The sequence below is a fragment of the Engraulis encrasicolus genome, chromosome 6, assembly GCF_034702125.1.
Source record: "Engraulis encrasicolus isolate BLACKSEA-1 chromosome 6, IST_EnEncr_1.0, whole genome shotgun sequence".
Taxonomy (NCBI): Eukaryota; Metazoa; Chordata; class Actinopteri; order Clupeiformes; family Engraulidae; genus Engraulis; species Engraulis encrasicolus.
In genome coordinates, this window is record NC_085862.1 from 31966651 (window position 1) to 31987731 (window position 21081).

Sequence of the window (21081 nt, forward strand, 5' to 3'; positions counted from 1 at the left end):
GGGGGCAATTGCCATTCCGACACACCGCCATGCAGACAGTATTTGATTGTCATTCCGAGCCATTCTGAGTCATTTAAACATTGTTGCAAGTGATTAGAGGCTCGTGAACAACATTCTAACTCTTGACATTTGCAACAATGTTGCGACACGAGCGGAAGGTGGAGTGAGGGACAGCGCAATTACAGGATCAGTGTATCATTTTGTCACGGTCCAAATGCCCTTAAAGGTAGGGTCTGAGATCTTTGGAAAACGGTTCCTTCAAGCTGGAAAAATGGTTCCTGCAATTAAATGTCAATGTTGGAATGGCGGTTCGTCGGAATGGCGGGGTGTAACCATTCCAAAAGGTCTTCAAAATGCTCTGCGCATCTGCGCTTTTGTTGCTCTACTCCCAGAATACTTTTCCCATCACTGTCCTTCACTGTCCTCCCTGGTTGGTTGAATTTCCCTGAGAGCTTTTTGATGTTGACGTATAGCTCTCTCATGTTTACTTTTTGGGCTGCGTCTTCTGCCTCAGATGCCAGCATTTCCATGTATCTTCTCTTGTCTAATCTTAGACCCCTCTTAACTGTTCTGTTTTATTTTGTATATTCTTCTTTGGTCTTGACTTTCCTAGCACATGTGCGCCTGTTGTTCAAATCCGCCTTCTTCCTTTTCCTCTCCTGTATGTTTATTAATGTCTCAGCTGAAATCCATTCTTTATGTCCCTGCTTCTTGTAACCCAGCACTTCTTGGCATGTTGATGTTATTGCTTCCCTGATGCTCTGCCACTTTTCATCCATAGACTTTTCCTCAGTCTGTTGTTGTAGGATATGTGCCTTTGTTGAGAGTGTAGTTTTAAATTGTTCTAGCCTGTCTGCTTCCTTCAGGGCAGTGATATTGTACCTCTGGCGCTGACTGGATTGCCCTGTCCAGTTTCAATTTAATGCGGGCACAGAGTAGAAGGTGGTCTGATGCAGCATCAGCTACCCTTTTGACCCGCACATCTTCCCGTGATCTTCTGAACCTTTTTCCAATGTAGACATGGTCAATCTAATTTTCAGTCCTGAGGTCTGGTGACACCCAGGTAGCCTTGTGTATCCGCTTGTGTTGGAAGAAACTCCCCCCGATGACTAGGTTTGTAGTAGCTCAAACGTTGGCAAATCTCTCACCATTCTCATTCATTTCCCCCAGGCCTTCCTTTCCCATTATTTCTTCGAACCCTTGGTTGTTTTTGCCGATTTTGTCACCCATGGCGACAATGATGATCCTTCTTGGCCGTGCCTGGATTATGGTCTGTAGCCTGTTGTAGATGTGCTCTTTGATGTTCTCATCACTCTCTCTCATTGGTTGGGGCATAACATTGGATGACATCCAAGTTGATCTTCCTGTGGGTTGTGACTGAGGAAGCTGGCCATGATGGTGCGTCGATCATGCCCCTCCCATCCAATAAGAGCTCTTTGGGCCATCTTCATCAGCATCAGGGCCACTCCCTGGCTATGGGGTGCATTTACTTCCTCATGGCCTGAGAGGAGCAGCAGCTACCCTGTGGCTATTTTGTGTTGACCAGAGCCTGTCCACCTAGCTTCATTGATTCCCAGGAGATCTAGGTTGTAGTGTCTCATCTCCCCGCCGCCACTTGTGCTGTTTTGACAGTTTCAAACATGTTTCTGACGTTCCACGTTCCGATGTTAGTTGTAGTCCTGGTTGAGATGATGGTTGTCCGCCTAGTAGCTTCCCTGAGGCTTTCACTACTAGGCGTCATTTCTTCTCCAGCTGTGGGTCCATCTTGCAACATGACACAGTCTTTAATACACCATGGCACACACTATCACTGGTAGCAACACATTTATAGCAGCTGTAACAGTCCTCCTTAGCCTGTTAAAACATGGCGTTACACATCGGCTGTTACCAGAATGGCAATGACCAAGTCATAGTGTATTACTAAATGCCCTGTGTTATGTCACAGTGTAGTAGGCCTACTATGATAGATAGTTAACTTTTCAATGACTGTTACAGTGTTCCACTGGTGAAGCGGCGAGCATTATGGATATACTACTAGTACAGCATTACACTATGACAACATGACACAGAATCTTTAGTCATACATTACAACTTGGCCATTGCTATTCTGGTAACAACAAACTTATGGCAGAGGCTTTCATTGGCTGCCTGCTGAGGAACCAAAAAAGCTTGTAGGGAAAAACTGACATTTTACAGACTGACAAAGTACAAGACAGGAAAGGTAACAGTGATGGACTGGTAGCAATGAGTGATTAGTAATAAATACAATGAACATAGAACATTGAACAACAACATGTAGACAAAAGGTAGGATAAAAATACAGTGGAAGACATTACAATAATAAGACAATAATAATAATGACAGTAGCAATAACAGTACATAATAGGCCCTAATAATAATATAACGTAATAGTTATATACAAAAGTGGTTAGATTGGAGGGCGTATCAAAATGGCAGCCATTAAGAAGATGGGACACAAAGGTGCCACTTCAGTGAGTCTTTGAGGAATACCAACACTATGGGAGCACTGCTGTGAGTGTGAATACAGTATTATGAGCAATAGAGATGTTTATTCTGCACATGTTTATTACATAGGTTATATGTAGAAATATGGTCCCCACTCCTCCCCTCCCCCATAAAAAAAGCTAAATTAGTAAGTAAATAAATATCTTTTTGGACACCCAACTCAAATAGCTTAAATGTATTTCATAAAGGGATAATTCGATGCGCTTCTGTTTTGTCATCTGGTGCATGGATGGGAGACAGACAGGAAATCTTAACTAGAGAAAAGACATCGGAGCAGCACAGACGCTATAAGCCTACTTTTCTTCTTTTCATCATGTGCACAACCATAGGGACTAGACTACCTAAGAAGAAAATGTATTGTATCTGTGCTGCTCCAGTGTCTTCTCTTCAGTTAAAGGTGCAGTGTGTAATATTTGTATTAGTTTATTTCCAGAATTCTTGGTGCCCATTCACAAATGTTACCTTTTTCATGAATACTTACCACCACCAAATTTTGCAATCAAATTCCAATTAGGCCTATCTATTATGACTAGGAAAATTGCACTTTTACATGACAAGGGGGATCTTCTCCATTGTCCACCATTTTGAATTTCTATTTCTATTTTTGAAGTTTTTAGCTGTACTTTGATCATACTAGTAAATTTAGTTTTATTTGGTTAATAAGATCAAATAAGATCAAATTTGGCTTCTATACACATGAGCAGCATAGTTGCAATACCTACTCTGGCCACCATCTTACACAGCACACCTTTTTGAGTGGGTATTACAACCATGCTTCTCATTGAAACTGTGCAGCATATTGCCAAAGTTGATCTTTTCATGAATATAACGGAGTAATTAAGTAATATTAACAAGTATGACCTAAAAATGTAGCTAAAAATGTCAAATTCAAAATGGCGTATGAAGAAGATCCACCTTTCTCCCTTTCCATGTAAAGTGCAGCTTTCCCAGACTGCACTTAGAATTTGAAGGTGATGGTAGGTATTTGTGAAAAAGGTAACATTTGTGACTGGGCAGCATGAAGTCTAGAGAGAAACTTAATTTAAAAACAAATATTACACAGTGAAACTTTAACTCTTCAATGTATTCTTAATGAGATTTTAATGTTATACACCCACACGAAAGGTATCTTATAATCCCAGTCAGTTGCCATCAATGAAGTAGGCCTATGTACTCCAACACTTACATTGCAAAATAGGCTGTTTGGTAAGCCAGGCTTCAATCTGTTATAAATTAACTCTACAAAAAAGAAATAAAAATTATATATTTTAGTCTAAAATAAAATACTAAGAGAAGACATAGAAGAAGTGGATAAAGGGATTGATGCCTTACATCCAGTAGAAACTAGTTTTTCTTCTCCCAGTCCTTATGAGGACCCAGGGAAGTCGACAGCCAGGGGTGGGGGAGGATGTAGGAGGAGCGCACCGCGGCACCGGCTGGACCATAAAGCCGCTGTGAATGCAACATATGCGTTGACAGCAAGCATGGCAGGCGACAGCGAAACCCGGCTGGACAATCAAGCCGAAAAAGAGCATGTTACCCGGCAACCTTTCCTCATTGGGGTGGCTGGGGGCACTGCCAGCGGCAAGGTTGGCATTCATATTTCTTACATAATTGAACGATGTTATCTGTGATGTAAATACAGTTCAGTTATGTATGGGAAAATTGCCTCATGCGGCGCTTGCTTGGACGCGGCGGTAGCTGAAAGATGAGAATGCTCAGACCGCGTGGCTCATGTCATACAAAATCAAAGTTAAACATGAAAAGTACAATTGTTTTATGTAGACTTACATTCCCTTATGTCATCCATGTTTATCTTTCAGTTAACACTATTTTAAATGACAAATAAGATCGCCATTAAACATGTCATTGTTTACTGCTGGGCTCATTGAAAATATCAATAGCTCTACCATCTTACTGACGTGGCTTATTCGTACCAAATAAACGAAAACCTTGAGTCATATAAACGATAATCCCAAGAAATGTGTCAAGATGGACACTTTTTACCATATCAACATGCGGCTAGCTAAAATTACCTTATCCGCCTACAATTCTACGACATCGACATTTGACGAACAATTAATAATTACTTTAAACCTTATTATATTGTCAAGAATGTGAACCAAATGATGGCGATGTACATAGAGTTGCATTGAAGATGAAATAGAGCTGCCCACTCTGGTTAGTGAGTATTTTTGTTTTGTAGCAAAGAATGCCAGTGAACATGGTAACATCTTTTGTTAGAAGTGCTGCTAATATGCGCATGGCTAGCTGGCTACGACTACCCCACATTGTTTTGTCAACCAGATTCCTTTAGACTAGCTACTAGACGCCAGCTGGTTATGGTTGAATCAGGCGAAGAATTGTTGAAAACAAAAGCAATTTGGTTTTCATGTATGGGGCTTGTATTAGTAGGCTTGTGTTTAATTGGTTATGAGTAATGCCGGTTATTGTAGATCTTCGTAGATTTTTGTGACATCGTTGTAAGCTAACGGAAATCACAATGTAACTTGGTGCTCTCGCGCTGCCGGGGGATAATGCCAGTGCCAACACAAAGACGATGCGAATGTTCGGCTCGGCTAGTGAATTTACTTCTTCGCGATGGGCTATGAATCGATTTCTACATGACATTTAGCTGAAATTCGAAGTTTAAAGGGCAACAGCTGCGAAATGGTGTGTGAACTTACAGGATAACATCAGCCGCCATAACTCTTTGAGAATGGGGTCAGCGGCACAGCACCGGCGATAGATGTGTGTCATTTCTTACATCATGACGTAAGGCTGCGCGTGGAGCTCAATGGAATGAATCAGGGCAAGAGAGAGAGAAAGAAGGCAAGCTGCCTGGTCAGAAAGATACTTACAAAACAAAGAGAAAGAAAGACGGACAGTTTGCCATTTCATCTCAGTGTGAACATTAGAGTTAGTGTGTTTCCTATAAAATATAAGCCAAGCGAAAAAAAGAGTCTGATTTCCATTTCCCAGGATGTGGCAATCTCAAGTAGCATCATCTTTGGTTCAAATATCATTTAATTTCAGAACAATACATCTCTGTGGTGCGTTTTGATGTCATGAATTGTCAGGTTAAGAGTGGGGTTTACGCGGCCATTAACAAGTTTCATGAAATGTGTTGTGTAATTAAAGTGTGTGGCCTGATGAATTATTAGGTGTATGCACTAAGTTCCTTTGAATTTCAAGGTAATTCAGTGGAGTCAGCCCTATGGTCCCACGGCCCATTGGTCCCACAACCCAAATTGTCCCAGCTTATTCCTGCTGCTCCATGTTCCCACAGTTTTAAGAAATTATTCAAATATAAGCCCTATACTCTACAACTCCATGTTCCCACATTTCCAAGTAAACCAAGAGAACCAATAGGCCTAAAAATAATGTTAATACAATCTTAGTGATGTGTGACCAATGGGCTGTGGGAACATAGACACGCTCCCAATTCAGTTGTTCTTACTAACACGATACCGGCTTGTATGCAGTCGCTAGTCCTGTGTCAGAGATATCACATGTCTGACTGAAAAACAGGTGGGTGGTGTTCCTCTGAGAAGGAAGTTTAGTCTCAATTTTTGGTTTGGCTGATGATAATGCTATGGCTGATTTTTTTCAAGACCATGCTTTAATTTGTTTGACCTTCTAGAAAGCACACAGAGAATGTATACTGAGTATAGGCCTATATTTGTGTCTGTCTGTTTCCTTAAAAGTCCTTCGTCTCTGCACGTGTAGTAGGAAGTTTTCATTTAGTTATCTCTGACCGTCGTGTTAAATGACACCAGTTGTGGAATGCTGAGGGGAGTCTCCTTGCCTGCATGTGCAGTGCAGCACTAGAGCCCTACTAGCCTGAGAGCTCCCAAGGCTCCTTTTTAAGAGGCCATGTGGCCCATTGTGGCATATTGAGGAACCTTATTAATGTTACTAAAATAAAATTGATGCCAAGTGCTGTCGGTGGTGCAGTACCACGGATGTGGTCTTTGTGAATAGCAGTTTCGCTCTTTTGAAGAGGGGAGAACAACAAAAGGACGTTGGACTGAGGCAGAATGTTTAGTCAGCACTGGCAAGGGACTGACTTTTTTTTGTTGTCTGTCCATGCAAGGTTAGTTCGGGCCCTCTGTCTGTAGATAGACATGGGCATGGGCACGCCAAGCCAGCCACTGTGCTCTGTCGGTTGAGTAGTGATGCTTTATTAATCCTGAATGGAATGAAGTTTCCTGGCAGCTATATGTCAGAAAATTGTAGAAACACACTATGTAGCCATTTTTAACCCCTTTCCCCCTAGTGCAAATATCATTAGATTTTCTCTCAATTTTTAGTTCTAGTCCAGATTCACCTGGCAAAGGAGTATGGATTACTCTGCTTAAAAGGCTTGCAAGAGTCACTGGCCGAAAAGGGGTAATGAAGTTGGCTCTGGGCGCAGGCTTTGAAGAGAACATTCTGAGAATGGATTTAAGCAGCACACAGATGGAGAAGTGCAAAGTACACAACACAGAAAGGAACGAGAAGGACTGCTATGCTGTTGAAGGAGGGGGGAGGTTGTGAACAGGCCGGCCTTGGCCTTGAAGTGTGCTTCAACCGCTAACCAACATCGCAGGCGTTTCTTTCGCTAGGATTAATATGCTTCCCCATCATGCCACATGCACGATATCTTATCACTGGGGCTAGTTTTGTGTTGATGAAATTCCTAAGGCTGTTTTTTGCGAAAGTGAGGGTAGATTTCAGCTGGTACAGTATGTGGTGTGCAGTAGTCACAGCATTCTAACAGCCTAGAAAGTAAACAGTAGCGCAACCAGTATGGTGTCTGTGGTGACGCGTGTAGGTGATGGAGATTCTAAGAATAGCCTGGCTGCTAGAGCATTGCTATTGACCATGTGCATCAGTCATGTGTTACCATGGTCCTACAGGCATTATAACAGGCCACACAGAACATAGACTCGAGGGGTATTTCTACAAGGCACTAGTGCTTTAAAAGTGATCCTAGTAATACTGTTGTGTATTTATTGTATTAATGTAGAGTGGTGTTGTCTGTTTTAATAACGACAAGTGGATAGATGATTCGATGGAGTACGTTTTGTTCAATATGTGAGAGAAAAGGACCACATCTGCATATCAGTTCAGAATGTGTTCTCTTTTGCGAGTTATAAACTGATATACCAATAGAAAACATAGTGGTGAAGTTCCATACCTCCAAGACTACAATCTTGCATCAGCTAGGGCTTCCATTTCCTCCACCTGAGCCAACATCTTTGTTTGACCAGAGGAGTGGGTGCTACTAGGCACTGCAGTAGACCATGAAGCTTGCTTGCTCTTCGGGACACACTCCGGTCCAGACGGTTGGCCCAGGGCTGATGAGTCAGAGTCTTTGCCAGGGTAGAGGGGAGGAGAGCAGAGGGGTGTCAGGTGGCACAGTACAAACGTGGCGCCTCACCCCTGTAGCCTCTGTGTGCGTGTGAATGTCTATTATTCATCCTTTGCATCAGAGATTGCGTGCACTGAATGAAAGGTTGAAATATTTGGTGACTGGTTTGTTCGGTTGTGGTTTTACAGGTGGTTTGTTTTCAAGCTCTTGTGTGTGCAGTATTCAATGCAATACTTGTATCTGTGTTTTGAATATCAATAGCTCACTGACTTCCGATCTGCAATATTTAAGAACTCTTTTGGCCCCATACACACAGCCTGCGCGACAGACGCTGCTTCAGCAAGATGGCAGATTTAGAGAGAAAGCAGTGGGCCTGGCGTCTGGAGAGGCTGCAGAGGAAAGAATGATTTTCTGTGATGCAAACAGGAACTGTGAGGTGCGATGGTGAGGGTGTGGGGGCCATGTTGAAGAGTCTGCCGAGAACAGTTGCATCTGTTTGTCTTTTTCAAGCTTCAGGGACAAGGCCAAAATTTGAACTCATTGCCCTGAACAAAAGTGTATCGTAGGGTATAAACAAGACCGCATAACATTTTCATGTCTGCGAGGAACGTGTCAAAATTAACACGATAAGCCAAGGCACCCAAGCACAATCTTGTTACTGTACTGTATGTTCAGATCAGGTTCATGATCAGGTCTTGAAGTTGATTTTAGATTTTGGTCAACATTGTGTTACGCAGGCCTTGGCTGTGGTTCAAACAGCGAATACACTGTGTTGGTACGCCAGGGACCGGAGTTCGATTCCAGCCCAAGAACATTTCCTGATCCTCCCACTCATCTCCTGTCACTCTCTTTATGGTTCTGTCAGACGTAAAGGCACGACAAATCTTTTTAAGTGTCAATCATGGTATTTTATTACTAATATTTTAATATTGTGTGTATGTGTCTCTGTGTGTGTGTGTGGTGTAGTCGTCAGTATGCGGAAGGATCATGGAGCTACTAGGGCAGAACAAGATCGACCACCACCAGCGGCAGGTGGCCATCCTCAGCCAGGATAGCTTCTACAAGGTCCTCACGCCAGAGCAGAAGGCCAAAGCCCTCAAGGGCCAGTTCAACTTCGACCATCCAGGTAAGATGCTCAGGCTGTTCATTAGGCATGTGTAGTATGCACCATTCTTTTTTTGGCTATAGAAGCATATCTTGCACAAAAGTCCAGACTTGCATCGTGCGCTCACACCCTTTATGCTTTAAGGATTGTCTTTTTGTTAGTTTGTTGTTTGTTTTGTTTTTTGCATGCTCTAACTTGAAAATGGAAGCTGCTTTGAGGTGTTGAGCAACAGTTATTTCAGCCTTTAGGACAAACAGTGGGGTGAATGCTTTATGCAGTGTTTCCCACAGAAATTTTGGAAACTGTGGGGGCAGCCGGGATTTTTTTTCCGGGGGGAGGGTCTTTGCACGCGGGCTTTTTTTTTGGGGGGGGGGGGTTGTATTCACGCAGTGTAAATGCAAAATGGCAAAACAATGAGTACAGTGTGGGCCTAGGCCTACATTTCAGCCATTTATATTTTGAGAAATAAGGCTACATAACATTTTACCCATGATATTAGTAGTACATTGTCATTTATATATTTTAAAAATGCAGTACAGTGAATCATTTCTGTTTACAACACAGTTTCATTCGTCCCTCATGCAGGGGTCTATGTAATTAAACAAATAATAAAACAAAATAGGAGCAGAGATAAGAATTTAAGAGTGGGTAGGCTGTGCCTTTTCCCCACACACACATAGGCGTACACATTCTACATGAGGGTGCTGGTCACAGGGCCAGTTTTTCAAAATTCCTCCCATTAAAAGGGTTGAACAACATATTACACATTTATGTCTATATTCACATTCATTACACATTCATTTCTATATGCAGCCCTATGTATCCTCTGCCGTGTCAATGAAGGCCTGTCACCAAACTCATTACAACTGTAAAACAAAGCCTGGGGAGTGTTAGTAAACTCATCCCAACTGTCCCTTCTCTGAAGGTTTTTTTTTTATTATTGCTCCCAAACCCAAGTTAACTACAACAACTTGACTAGGCTTTTGATCCCTCTGTCTTTCAAGCACTTGTGGTTTTCTCTATAGGATGTATTTACTCCAGGAGGAAAATGCGAAGGAAATCGTATTTCAAAACGGTTTTAACAAAAACGGAAATCGTAAATAAAAAAAAAAAAAAAAAAGTTAAAAAAGTTTATTTTTTATTTTTTACATTTTCGGAAACTATGGCGGCCAGATTTAAACTATGGCGGGCCGCCATAGTTTCCTCAATGTATGGGAAACACTGGTTTATGGTACTTGCAGGGCCCTCAAGATCTCGTAATCTGACGATTGGAACTAACCCCCTCTGTAACTTCTGTCCGAAATATTTGATCTGTCTTTTCTTATGCAAATTGAACATTACCTGTGTAGCACTGGTTCAGCTGGTTGGATAAGATGTGTGTGTGTGTGTGTGTGTGTGTGTGTGTGTGTGTGTGTGTGTGTGTGTGTGTGTGTGTGTGTGTGTGTGTGTGTGTGTGTGTGTGTGTGTGTGTGTGTGTGTGTGTGTGTGTGTGTGTGTGTGTCTTGGCAGCTGAATTGGGTTTGGGTGTTGGGGTTCGACTCAGCTGAGTAAACACATGCACACATGTCTGTCAAGTCTGCTGACTAATCCTCACAGCTTCTGTGTGGCCAGTTTCCATCCGTCAGTCACCCTTTCTGTGTCTTCACCTTTTTTAGATGCTTTTGACAACGAGCTCATTGCAAACACCATGTGGGACATCATGGATGGCAAAACCGTCCAGATTCCGGTGTACGACTTTGTCACTCATTCCAGGTAAATCAGAAGTGGTTGATTATCTTGGCCTTGTACTGCTGGTGAACGTTATGTAAAATCATCCACTGCCAATGTCATGCATAAAACACCCTTAGGCTTCAATTCTGATTAACTTTGGAATTCCTAAAGAATGGCATTTGTCATTTTGGCAATTTGACATTTGTTTTCTGTTCCACAGAAAGGAGGAGACTGTTACTGTTTACCCAGCGGATGTGGTGTTGTTCGAGGGCATTCTCATGTTCTACTCTCAGGATATCAGGGACCTGTTCCAGATGAAGCTGTTTGTGGACACAGACGCAGACACACGATTGTCTCGTCGGGGTAAGAAGGCCTTGAACGCAACCATAACACCCACAACTTACCCATGCGACGTTGGCTGACTCTTTTGCGTCGATTCAAGGCAGAAAATGGTGTTTCCTAACTACCACTGTTTTGCTTCCTTGTTTTACTTAAAACACAACTGTAGATACGACACCATCTTTCTCCTTTCCCTATTACAAGTCAGATGAACTCACCAGGATCAGTGGCCAAGATAGTTTAATGCTTAACCAAATAAGCACTACAGATAAGGCAGCGGAAAACTGGTTCAATGAATTATGTAGAAATGCTTGTCGCATTCTCATTTGGCCTCCGCACTTCGCTCAAAGTTAATGTTTTTATCATGCACGGCTTCACTTTAGTCAGGGATCCTTTTTGCCAGCCACAAGTCTTTGCTTTGTTGCACAATCTTGTGTATCTGTCCTGTGCACACGTCTGAACTTGTGGAGATGAGGGTTTGATATAAAACTGCCTTTGTTTGTTTGTGTTTACAGTGTTGCGTGACATCAATGAGCGTGGTAGGGATCTGGAACAAGTACTGTCGCAGTATATCACATTTGTCAAGCCCGCCTTCGAGGAGTTCTGCCTGCCTGTGAGTTACTCCTTTTTAACTGTAAAACATACAGTATATAGGGTTTAAATATGTTTCCCGTTTACTCTCTACAACCTACTGTGCAAAGCTATGAATGGTTTTAATGTATCTACTTCACTCTGTTTGAAAGGACATGCATGTTTGCCGACTGGAGATTTAATTTCTAGCTCCATTATATCATGACTATTAAACATTTGAAACGAATGGCTCACTATTTTGAAAACATGAGTGACCTTTTTGCTACACTTCAATAGCTATTCATCTGTTCATGGGCTTTACCCAGGAAACCTCTCACTGTTTCAACATGCATCTCCATGGTTACTAATGCTGAGTTTCAGACTTCAATTATTATAGTCTAATTTTAGATGCAGCATGAGCAAACAAGATGTGAGGGAATACTACAGCGCAGTTGCTCTTTCTAGTCCCTGTTGGGTTTCATCTTGTGTTTTATAATGGTAAACCACACTTTACGATTGAGCTTCATTTCCTGAAGAAGTGACTAGAGTAAATAGAAATGGGGATTGTCAAATAGGCAGGAAATAAAACGTTTTGTTTGTTCCTCAGACCAAGAAGTATGCTGACGTCATTATTCCTCGCGGGGCTGACAATAGTGGTAAGTGGCTATGCCGTATAGATGGATTTCCGTTTACTAACTCTACCAGCCTATTAAATCGGGCACTTCGTGGGTCTGTTTTCTCAAGAGTAAATGACTGGGGCATCAGGTATTTCTGATTTTATAACTTCTCATAGTCATAGAATGAGCAGGAAGTCATAATAGCTGTGCTTTACTTTGTTTTGGGCATCTCTGTGTGTTTCAAATACTGTGTCCTTTGGTCTTGTGTGTGTGTGTGTGGTACACTAATGGGATTAAAACATGGCAGGTGGCTGCCTCACCATTTGTGTGTAATGGTTGTTTTGTGAAGACGTTTGGGAAGGGGTTGTTGTTGTGGAGATTGAGTGACTCCAAGACAAGATATTTGTGCTGTGAAACTATTTTATTTTGTCTAGTTTGTAAGATATTGTGGGAACACATTGATTGTGAAGGGAATGTTTACCCCGATAGGAAACGGTCTCAGGTGCTGGTGGCCGCTGAAACAACACTCGTTGCATTGTTTACAGCGAATTGAGTTACCCAATAGATATGTCTACTGGGAACAAAGTTTCCTGATGTTGTATGAAGCTACAAATATTTACACTAACACCACAGAAACTGCACTAGATCCCAGTTTATTGTACTGGCTGTAGCACTTATCTGTGTGAAGGAGGGAAAAAAAAAAACACGTTTTGTTCCAAACTGATTTGTGTTCATGTTATCTGCACTGACATGACATTAAATCGTGTGCTTTATGAAAACGTTTCAGTGCTTTAGGAAAACCGCCATGATGGAATTAGACCACAAAGGACAGTCAGTTTTTTTCAGACATGTGATAGTTTTATCCTTTACCTGACATGTTTCGATGGTGTAATTTCCATCTCCATTATGGGGTCGATGACACTGACACTTACACCGTCAAAAAAAACATGTCAAGTAAGGGATAAAACGATCACATGCCTGAAACAAAAGAAAATGAATGACTTGATTTAACACAAAGACATGAAGGTGATGCACCCAAACCATGATGTTTCCATTCTCTGTCTACCAGTGGCCATAAACCTGATCGTGCAGCACATTCAGGACATTGTGAACGGCGGGCTGACCAAGAGGCAGAACGGCTTCATGAACGGCTACATCACCCCCCGCAAGCGGCAGCCGTCTGAGTCCAGCAGCAGACCGCACTGACCTCACCGCCTCTCTCGGCTCCGCCACAACCATGGCACATCGAGAGACAGGAAGTGGTAGAAGATGAGGGAGGAGGAGGAGAGGGATGGAGGGATGGAGAAGTGGAAGGAAGGATGGATGGATGGATGGATGATGGATGGAGGGGATGAATGGGATATGTAAATATTACAAATTATCCAACACTATTTAAAACACACACATACAAACAAGAAAATTGCAAAAGCTGCAAAACTGCCTTCTTTTTTTTCTTTGGGATGATGACAGAAAGATGAAAGATCCTTCCGTGGGACTTTTAGTAGGTCAGATATTACATTTTTTTATCCTCTTGTTTTTATTTATGTTTTACCTTTTTTATACATTCTTTTCCATATGCAGTGAGGTGGGTAGGGATGGATGGATTAGGTCAGTGTCACGATTATTTTTTTCTGTAATTTATTATTTCGCTATTCTTTTTTTGCTTGCATTACAACACTGATGTGTTCAAAAGAGAAAAAAATACACAAAGAAATATGTGAACTTGTTATTGCAGTTCAGTGACGCATCTGAAATGCGGTGAGTTTTACTCAGCTGGCCTTGCCAGAGTATGGCTGGATCTGTATGAAGCTGTTCCGTATGCTGTTACCGTGTACTGTATTCCATTCACATCTTAACCATGTCTGACGCAACTCCACCACCCTCAAACCCTTCCCTCCAAATCCACTACCCGCATAACACAAGCGTCAGGTATGGGAATAACTGGAAGTGTAGCCACTTTGGCAGAGGTTCCACATACTATTTCCTCTTCAGTTCCCTCTCCTCTCGCCGTCCCTTTGTTGTTGTCTCTCCTCCGTAGCCTCCTCTCTCTGTCACAGCTGTCCTGGCCACGGCAGTTTGTGAGCTGCACACTTGTTTTTTGTGTGTCCCACCTGTCCTCCAGGGAGACGTTTGACAGTCGCCAAAAAAAAAATTAAAACGAAAACAAAACTCTCAGGCCCTGAGTTAGGTCTGGGTGTCGTCTCAGGTGTAGTGCCTAGTGTGTTGGTGAACTGAAGGCCAAGAGAGGTGACTGAATAGATGGGAGACCGTGTATTGTACAAAAAAACTTCAGACTTTGGCCCCGTTGTTTTGTTGGAGTATTTAAAAGAAGGAAGGCTGGGTATTACTTGCATGACAGCTAGTGTTATTTCAGTTTTGGATCAGCCCACTGTTATTTGTCTGTCTTTCTCTTCTTTTTTAAAGAATTTCTTGGTTTTGTTACTTTTTTTAAAGCTCCAAAGAATGGTGTTTTTTCTGTTGTCTGTTCAGCCAGTTTTTCTGAGGTCCTGGGAGTTTTCGTGAGGTCAGCTCTAAAGTTAAATTGACCATTTGTTGTCCAGTCATAGGTATAGATGTGCAGGATGTCCTTTATATTCATTTCCACAGTCCTGAGTGTTTTCTTAACCATAAACAACATAAACTGTGATACACTGGCAAAAATATTCACATTTCCATTGAGCTTGGTAAGTAAATGAACAAAAGATAGAACTCGCCAAAGTAACTCCTCAGTATTGTTGGTCAAGCCTAGCAACAGGACACCGGGAAACTGACTTCTTTTATTTTCCTTATCTCTCTCAGGACAGTGGCTATCTGCTTACTTTTTGCCCACTTGATTTTGTTTTTCAGTTTTAAATGTGCAAAAGAAACTTTCAACTAAAACGTCCACGTCTCTCTGAATATTAATACAAGAACATTGAACACTGTTTTAAACGAACTGACGTCCGTATATTGAAAATGATGGCTATTGAACAGGGTAGTTAATTCGTATTCTCATTGAACTTGGCTGCTTTGCACTTTCCAAAAAAAATAAAGAAATGAATTATTATATATTGATGTGTAAAAGTCAGAAGTAAAGGTATTTCACATGAGATGGGCGCCTGAAATCAGGACCAGGTTACCCAAAAGCTGGAAGCAATGATGAATGATGATTTGTAGAGTTAGATAAAGCCTATGCTCCTCTCCCTCTCAATGACCAGGGTGGAAGCCTGTTTTTCGGGGTTGCACCCGGATAAAAGTGAAAGATATGGAAAAAATGTTTATATGACCCAATATCAAGTACTGTATACCTTTCCCTTTTTGGTTCAAAATTGGTTACGTCATTGTTTTGGGGGATAATAACCATCGATATTCATTGGCAATCCTCTGATAATGTAAATTATCCTAATGCAAATAAGTGAAATTTTCTGTTATCAAACAGATATGCAATGTACTTTTGATATTGAGCTCAAAACCTGGCCATTATAAACAAAAAGCCTGCAGCTGTTGTTGTTTTTGTTCCAGGGTGACGTTGGCACAAATACATTAACACACACACACACACACACACACACACACACACACACACACACACACACACACACACACACACACACACACACAGTTTGCCTCCATTTGCAGAGTCAAATGAAAGCAGGTATCCTAAACTTGATCCTCGTCAAATGCACTTAAATACAGTTGTCTGTCCGTTCCATAAACAGTACCAGTCAATATTCATTACTTAACCAGGGCTGCGTAGCAATGATTCAAGCCACCAGCTTTGGCGCCACATAACAGTCTGCCTTATAACAGTAGGCCCTCACTACATTCAACACAAAAGTTCAGCCAAATTACTCCGACACCCACAGTAATGTACACTTAGCTGAGCCTGCTTTGCTATTGACCTGGACATCATGTGCTCACTGGTGTGTACCATTGAATTGGTTGATATATTGGCTGACATCTACTGCGTTTTGAATTATTTCTCAAATGGTCAAGCCTGTCAAAGAATGACAATGTTGTTTGTTCTGTAGGCTTGCTGACACTCTATGTACATATGAATTGTATGTTTAAATTCAGCATCTGTGATTATGTGTGTATATTTGCTCTCGTTTGAAGACAAAACTGAACTTGAAAATTGTTTGTATTGTTCCCACATAAACTTCAACATTGGTAAATGTCCTTTGCCTGAAGCACTGTATTGGACTGTTTGGAGGTGTTGCAATGGCTAATATTACAAAAAATAAAAGTCTTTGCTTCAGGTTTAGTCATGTGTTACAGTATCAATCGGGGCCTTTTGATTTGTTTTTAAAAGGAGAGAAAGTTGTAGTTGTGCATTGGTCAATTATAAGATGATAACGTTTGTGCACAGTGGGAAAGAGCCTGTGCTTCACCTCCACAGTGCTTTGCTTTTTTGGGTTTTTTTTTTTCTCTTGGTCACTAGCTAACTTGACATACACTTGAGCAGTGCCACACAATATGTTCTTTTCCCCAGGATAGTTCACACCCCTGTATCATTTTGTAAATGTGTACATGAATGCAATGTGTGTAGTCAAATCCACGAAAAGCTACTGAAATTCAATGAATCTAATAAACTTTTATACTATGCATTCTGTGCATGTATTTGACATTTATATGAAATAAACAAATGCAAGAATGAAATATTCAATAGAAATTGTGAATGACTTAAGGCTATTTATATAGAGTAGAGTATCATTTATTGATCCAGAGGAAAATAAAGGTGTCAAGTAGCATACATACGTAAATACAGAAGAAGACACAGACATTACGCTCAACATTGCACATATTCACCATATGTGTTCATATATTCAATGTATTATATTATATCATATATTAGATTATTATTTATATATCATTATATATTACAAGTTGTATGATTGAACCAGCAATTTAAGCCTGGCAGACTGAAATACAGTATAGTTCTAGGTAGCCTGCCATGCCTACTAAGCCTACTCTCTTCACTTGCATGCATGAAAAATGTGACGAGAAAAACAACAAAAGAAAATGTGTGACGTCTAAATCCAGCGTCAGCATACGCATGCGTCCAACGGAGCGGCGAATTCATTCAGTGCTTCGCTCGGCTGTTAGCTAGCTTCCAAGTTTGCCGACACTGTTGGGATTTTAGGACTTTTGCTGTACCCAACATGTCGACAAGTGACTTTTATTTGCGCTATTATGTCGGGCACAAAGGAAAATTTGGTCACGAATTCTTGGAATTCGAATTCCGACCAGACGGTGAGTAAAACCGCGAAATGTGGTCTATAGTAGGAAATGGCTAGTTAGCTATCTCGCATGCGTTGGGCCCACTCTATTGGGCCTTTGAAGTAGAGCTAGCTCTAGTTAGCAAAGTACCAGGTTAAAGTACTCGTGGTGGTGTGTCGCAAATTATGTTTGCTAAAAGTTATTACTAAACGAGCCCTATGTAGGAGCCCTTTGGCATTTGTTTCGACGAATCACTTTTTAAATCCTGCCCGAGGATTTGGGTTAGGGAAGCAACTCGGTGCTATGCATTGAACATTGGTGTGGTGGAAGTTTCACCTACATGCAGTCAATGAGATTCAAATAATAAAAGTTGAACTATTTCCTGCAAATTAAGCACTTGTTGTGTATGTGTGATGATACGCTCCTTTCCCCGTATGCCTATTTCAGGTGGATTAACACAACATGTAGTGTGCCTGCCTTTCGTTTATCTGTGATGTGCTCCCTAATAAGTTGCTTGAAACACGTCCTGTACTGGACGCAAACATCCAGTTTCCGCCTAGTAATGTGTGTTGTGCTGTTTTTCTCCATTTTGTTGCACAGGAAAGCTGCGGTATGCAAACAACAGTAACTACAAAAACGATGTAATGATCAGGAAAGAGGTATGAATTAACTTCTCATGATTCCCTCCATCTGCAACGTTAATGACTAAACAGGTACCCAGTACGTTGCAATGCCTGATTTTCCTTGTTTACATGCAGGCATACGTCCACAAGAGCGTCATGGAGGAACTCAAAAGAATAATTGACGACAGTGAAATCACCAAAGAGGACGATGCGCTTTGGCCTCCTCCCGACAGAGTTGGCAGACAGGTAGGATCCCACCTCAATAATGGCAATTGTCAAAATAAGTCACTTATTTTTACCAAGTAAAAGCATATTCTTGAAACTTGTCTTACATAATCTTGCCATTACGCATTGTACTCAAGTCGTCAGTGTTTCCCTTGGGATGCTGCATAAAAGGAGCATGAATCATTGCTACATTTATCTAGCTCCAGCTACATGTCAGTTTTTGTTTGTTTGTTTTGTTTTTACACAGGAGCTTGAGATCGTTATTGGCGATGAGCACATCTCATTTACAACCTCCAAAATTGGTTCTTTGATCGACGTCAACCAGTCCAAGTAAGTAGAACTCTATTGCGCACTTGGTGTGTGGCGTTGTCAGTGGGGCTCCACAACACCTTGAGGTTGTTACAATAGGGTAGTGTCGTAATTTCTTTGGAGAGAGCAAACCCTGGTCTTACAGCACAAACACTCGTGGCCTGTATACATTCCCTGGCAAAGAAGTATGCAATCTCCTGTCTTGGAGGATGTTCATTCAATCGTTTTAATGTGGGGCAGCCGTGGCCAAGTGGTTAAAGAGTTGGTCTTTCAATCTGGGGGTTGCAGGTTCGAATCCCCCCCCTGACCTCTCCCTACATCTCCATCCATGGCTGAAGTGCCCTTGAGCAAGGCATCTAACCCAACATTGCTCCAGGGATACCCTGACAAAGAATAACTAAGTCGCTTTGAATAAAATGAAAGCGTCAGCTAAGAGAAATGTAATGTAGGAGAGAAAAGAAAAACAGATCATTGACACGACACAAAACTGAACTCATTTTGGCAAGGCAACTGTCTAAAATATATAAGCAGTACTGTTGGTATTAACCCTTTTAGAGCATGTATAGTGGTGAAAATATGGAATTGCTCAATTTCAATGGGGAAAAAACAAAGGAGAACTTCAAAACGTGTAGCATTACCTTTGGCATTTAGAACACCTGGCATGGTATTAATGAATGAAAAACGGTACCCTTCATCAAGTTTGCTCCAACTGTCTCATTGCCGTGCCAGATCATCTTTACAGGTTGGCGCCCTGCCATGGACTATTTTTTTCTTGAACTTCCACTGCTGATATTCTCTTGGATTTCAGTTCCAAGACATTTGTAGGCCATGGCACTTGACCTGTTTATATTGTTTATCTTCAAGGAATGTATTCACATGTTTTCCTCAATGACTATTGCCATTTAAAAAAAAATTACTTCAACATTCTGAAGCATCCTTTCAACTGATAGGATCTGAAAATGACTAAAATGTCTATGTAAACTTGTGTATTGAGAGCCTTTTCCACAATCACCTAAAGCAAATTGGCTTTACATACAGAAACATTCACAGATATCTAAATGTACACATATGTGAAAAAAAATGCCATGGGCCAAGAAAAAGCAATCTAACTGTGTGTGTCTGGATGGAAGTCATATTCAGTGATAGTGAATCTGGTTTGGGCAATTTAATGCTTGTAGTGTTGTCTGGTGCAGTTCCTACAGTATGATCTTTATGAAAAATTAAGATGACTGCCTGATGAAAACATGCAAATGTCCACAGTCATTGGCAATAGCTTATGGGACTGCATGTCAGGTGTAGGCACTGGGGACATGACTGCATTACCTTTTCAACAAACTCACAAGTTCACATCCTTGATGAAAAACACCTTGTCAGTTTCCAGGCTTACAAATAGTCTGGACCTCAATTCAAATGAAAATATGTGGTTGACGTTTAAGAAAATGGTCCATGACAAGGCTCCAACCTGTAAATTCGATCTGGCGACTTCAATCCGCGCAGAGAGTGTGAGCAAAGTTGACATCATTTTTTTCATTCATTAATGCCTTTCCTATGAGGCTATAGATTATTTGACAAACCAGCGATGGTGCAACAACAACAAAAATAAGAGCTATTTTTGTTTTTCATGATTCCATATTGTTTTTCCTCATTCCATATTGTTTTTCCTCAGAGAGGAGTGACTCCATATTCATTTCTCTATGCATTCTCTTTTTAAAAAAAAATATATATTTCTTAAAGCCAGACAGTTGTTTTTTTAAAATGACTTCAGTTTTGTGTTGTCTGTGATCCACTTTTATTCAACAAAATTAAAATGACTGACTCCTCCACAACAGGTGATTCCACACTTTTTTTTAAACCAGGGGTTGTACTCTATTCTCCCACATTTTGTATGCTTCAGTTTGTCACTTTGAATAAAAGTACCTGCCAGCAATGTTGCAGGCAGATATAATTAAATTGTAATAAGAAATAACTATCACAATTTGCAACCTACTGTTCAGCTCCAAGTTGAAAAGTAGTACATTTGTTTGTACATCCGTGTGTAAGGACTCTGTATCAAGTCACTGAGAGTTGTTTTTGATGTGTTTACCATTTCCCAGGGACCCAGAGGGCCTCAGGGTGTTCTACTACCTGGTCCAGGATCTGAAATGTTTGGTTTTCAGTTTAATCGGCCTTCACTTCAAGATCAAGCCCATTTAAGTTCACCATCTATTCCTGTTCTCCCCATGGATACATTGTTTTTACTTTAATTGAATATTCTAGGTTTCGTCTGCTCTGAACATTTGTACATTTCCTTCCTGTCAATAATGTTTTTTCTTTTTAATAAATGGCTCGTGGTGCAAGGAGTACATTTGCTCAAGTTTTCCTTTTCAAGTGAATGTTTCTACTCTAGTTTGTTTTTTTAAAATAAATGAGTACTATACAATACTTCAATTGGAGTTCATTCACGACTGGTCAACAAACCTGATCATGGATAAGTGATTTGTCTTTTAACAAATGGATATGACA

General features: G+C 41.1%; 3 protein-coding genes across 3 annotated transcripts in view; 2 read left to right on the plus strand and 1 right to left on the minus strand.

Annotated features, from left to right (window-relative positions):
* The window catches only part of tmco1 (transmembrane and coiled-coil domains 1), a 19439-nt gene extending 14123 nt beyond the window's left edge, over positions 1 to 5316 (minus strand). The window contains exon 1 of the mRNA XM_063201286.1: positions 5214 to 5316. Within this exon, the coding sequence (XP_063057356.1) occupies positions 5214 to 5286 (73 nt within the window). The 5' untranslated portion in view covers positions 5287 to 5316. The remainder of the gene's footprint in view (positions 1 to 5213) is intronic.
* On the plus strand, positions 3944 to 16807 carry uck2a (uridine-cytidine kinase 2a). Its single transcript, XM_063201285.1, has 7 exons — positions 3944 to 4115; positions 8849 to 9008; positions 10643 to 10739; positions 10918 to 11060; positions 11552 to 11649; positions 12214 to 12262; positions 13293 to 16807. Exons 1-7 carry the CDS (start codon positions 4011 to 4013, stop codon positions 13427 to 13429), a joined length of 789 nt encoding a protein of 262 aa, XP_063057355.1. The 5' UTR covers positions 3944 to 4010; the 3' UTR covers positions 13430 to 16807.
* A 439-nt stretch (positions 16808 to 17246) lies between these two features.
* magoh (mago homolog, exon junction complex subunit) lies at positions 17247 to 20921 on the plus strand. The gene is made up of 5 exons (XM_063201290.1): positions 17247 to 17455; positions 18023 to 18081; positions 18181 to 18291; positions 18518 to 18600; positions 20673 to 20921. The coding sequence occupies exons 1-5, from the start codon at positions 17365 to 17367 to the stop codon at positions 20770 to 20772; spliced, it is 444 nt and encodes a 147-aa protein (XP_063057360.1). The 5' UTR covers positions 17247 to 17364; the 3' UTR covers positions 20773 to 20921.
* The last annotated feature ends 160 nt before the right edge of the window (positions 20922 to 21081 follow it).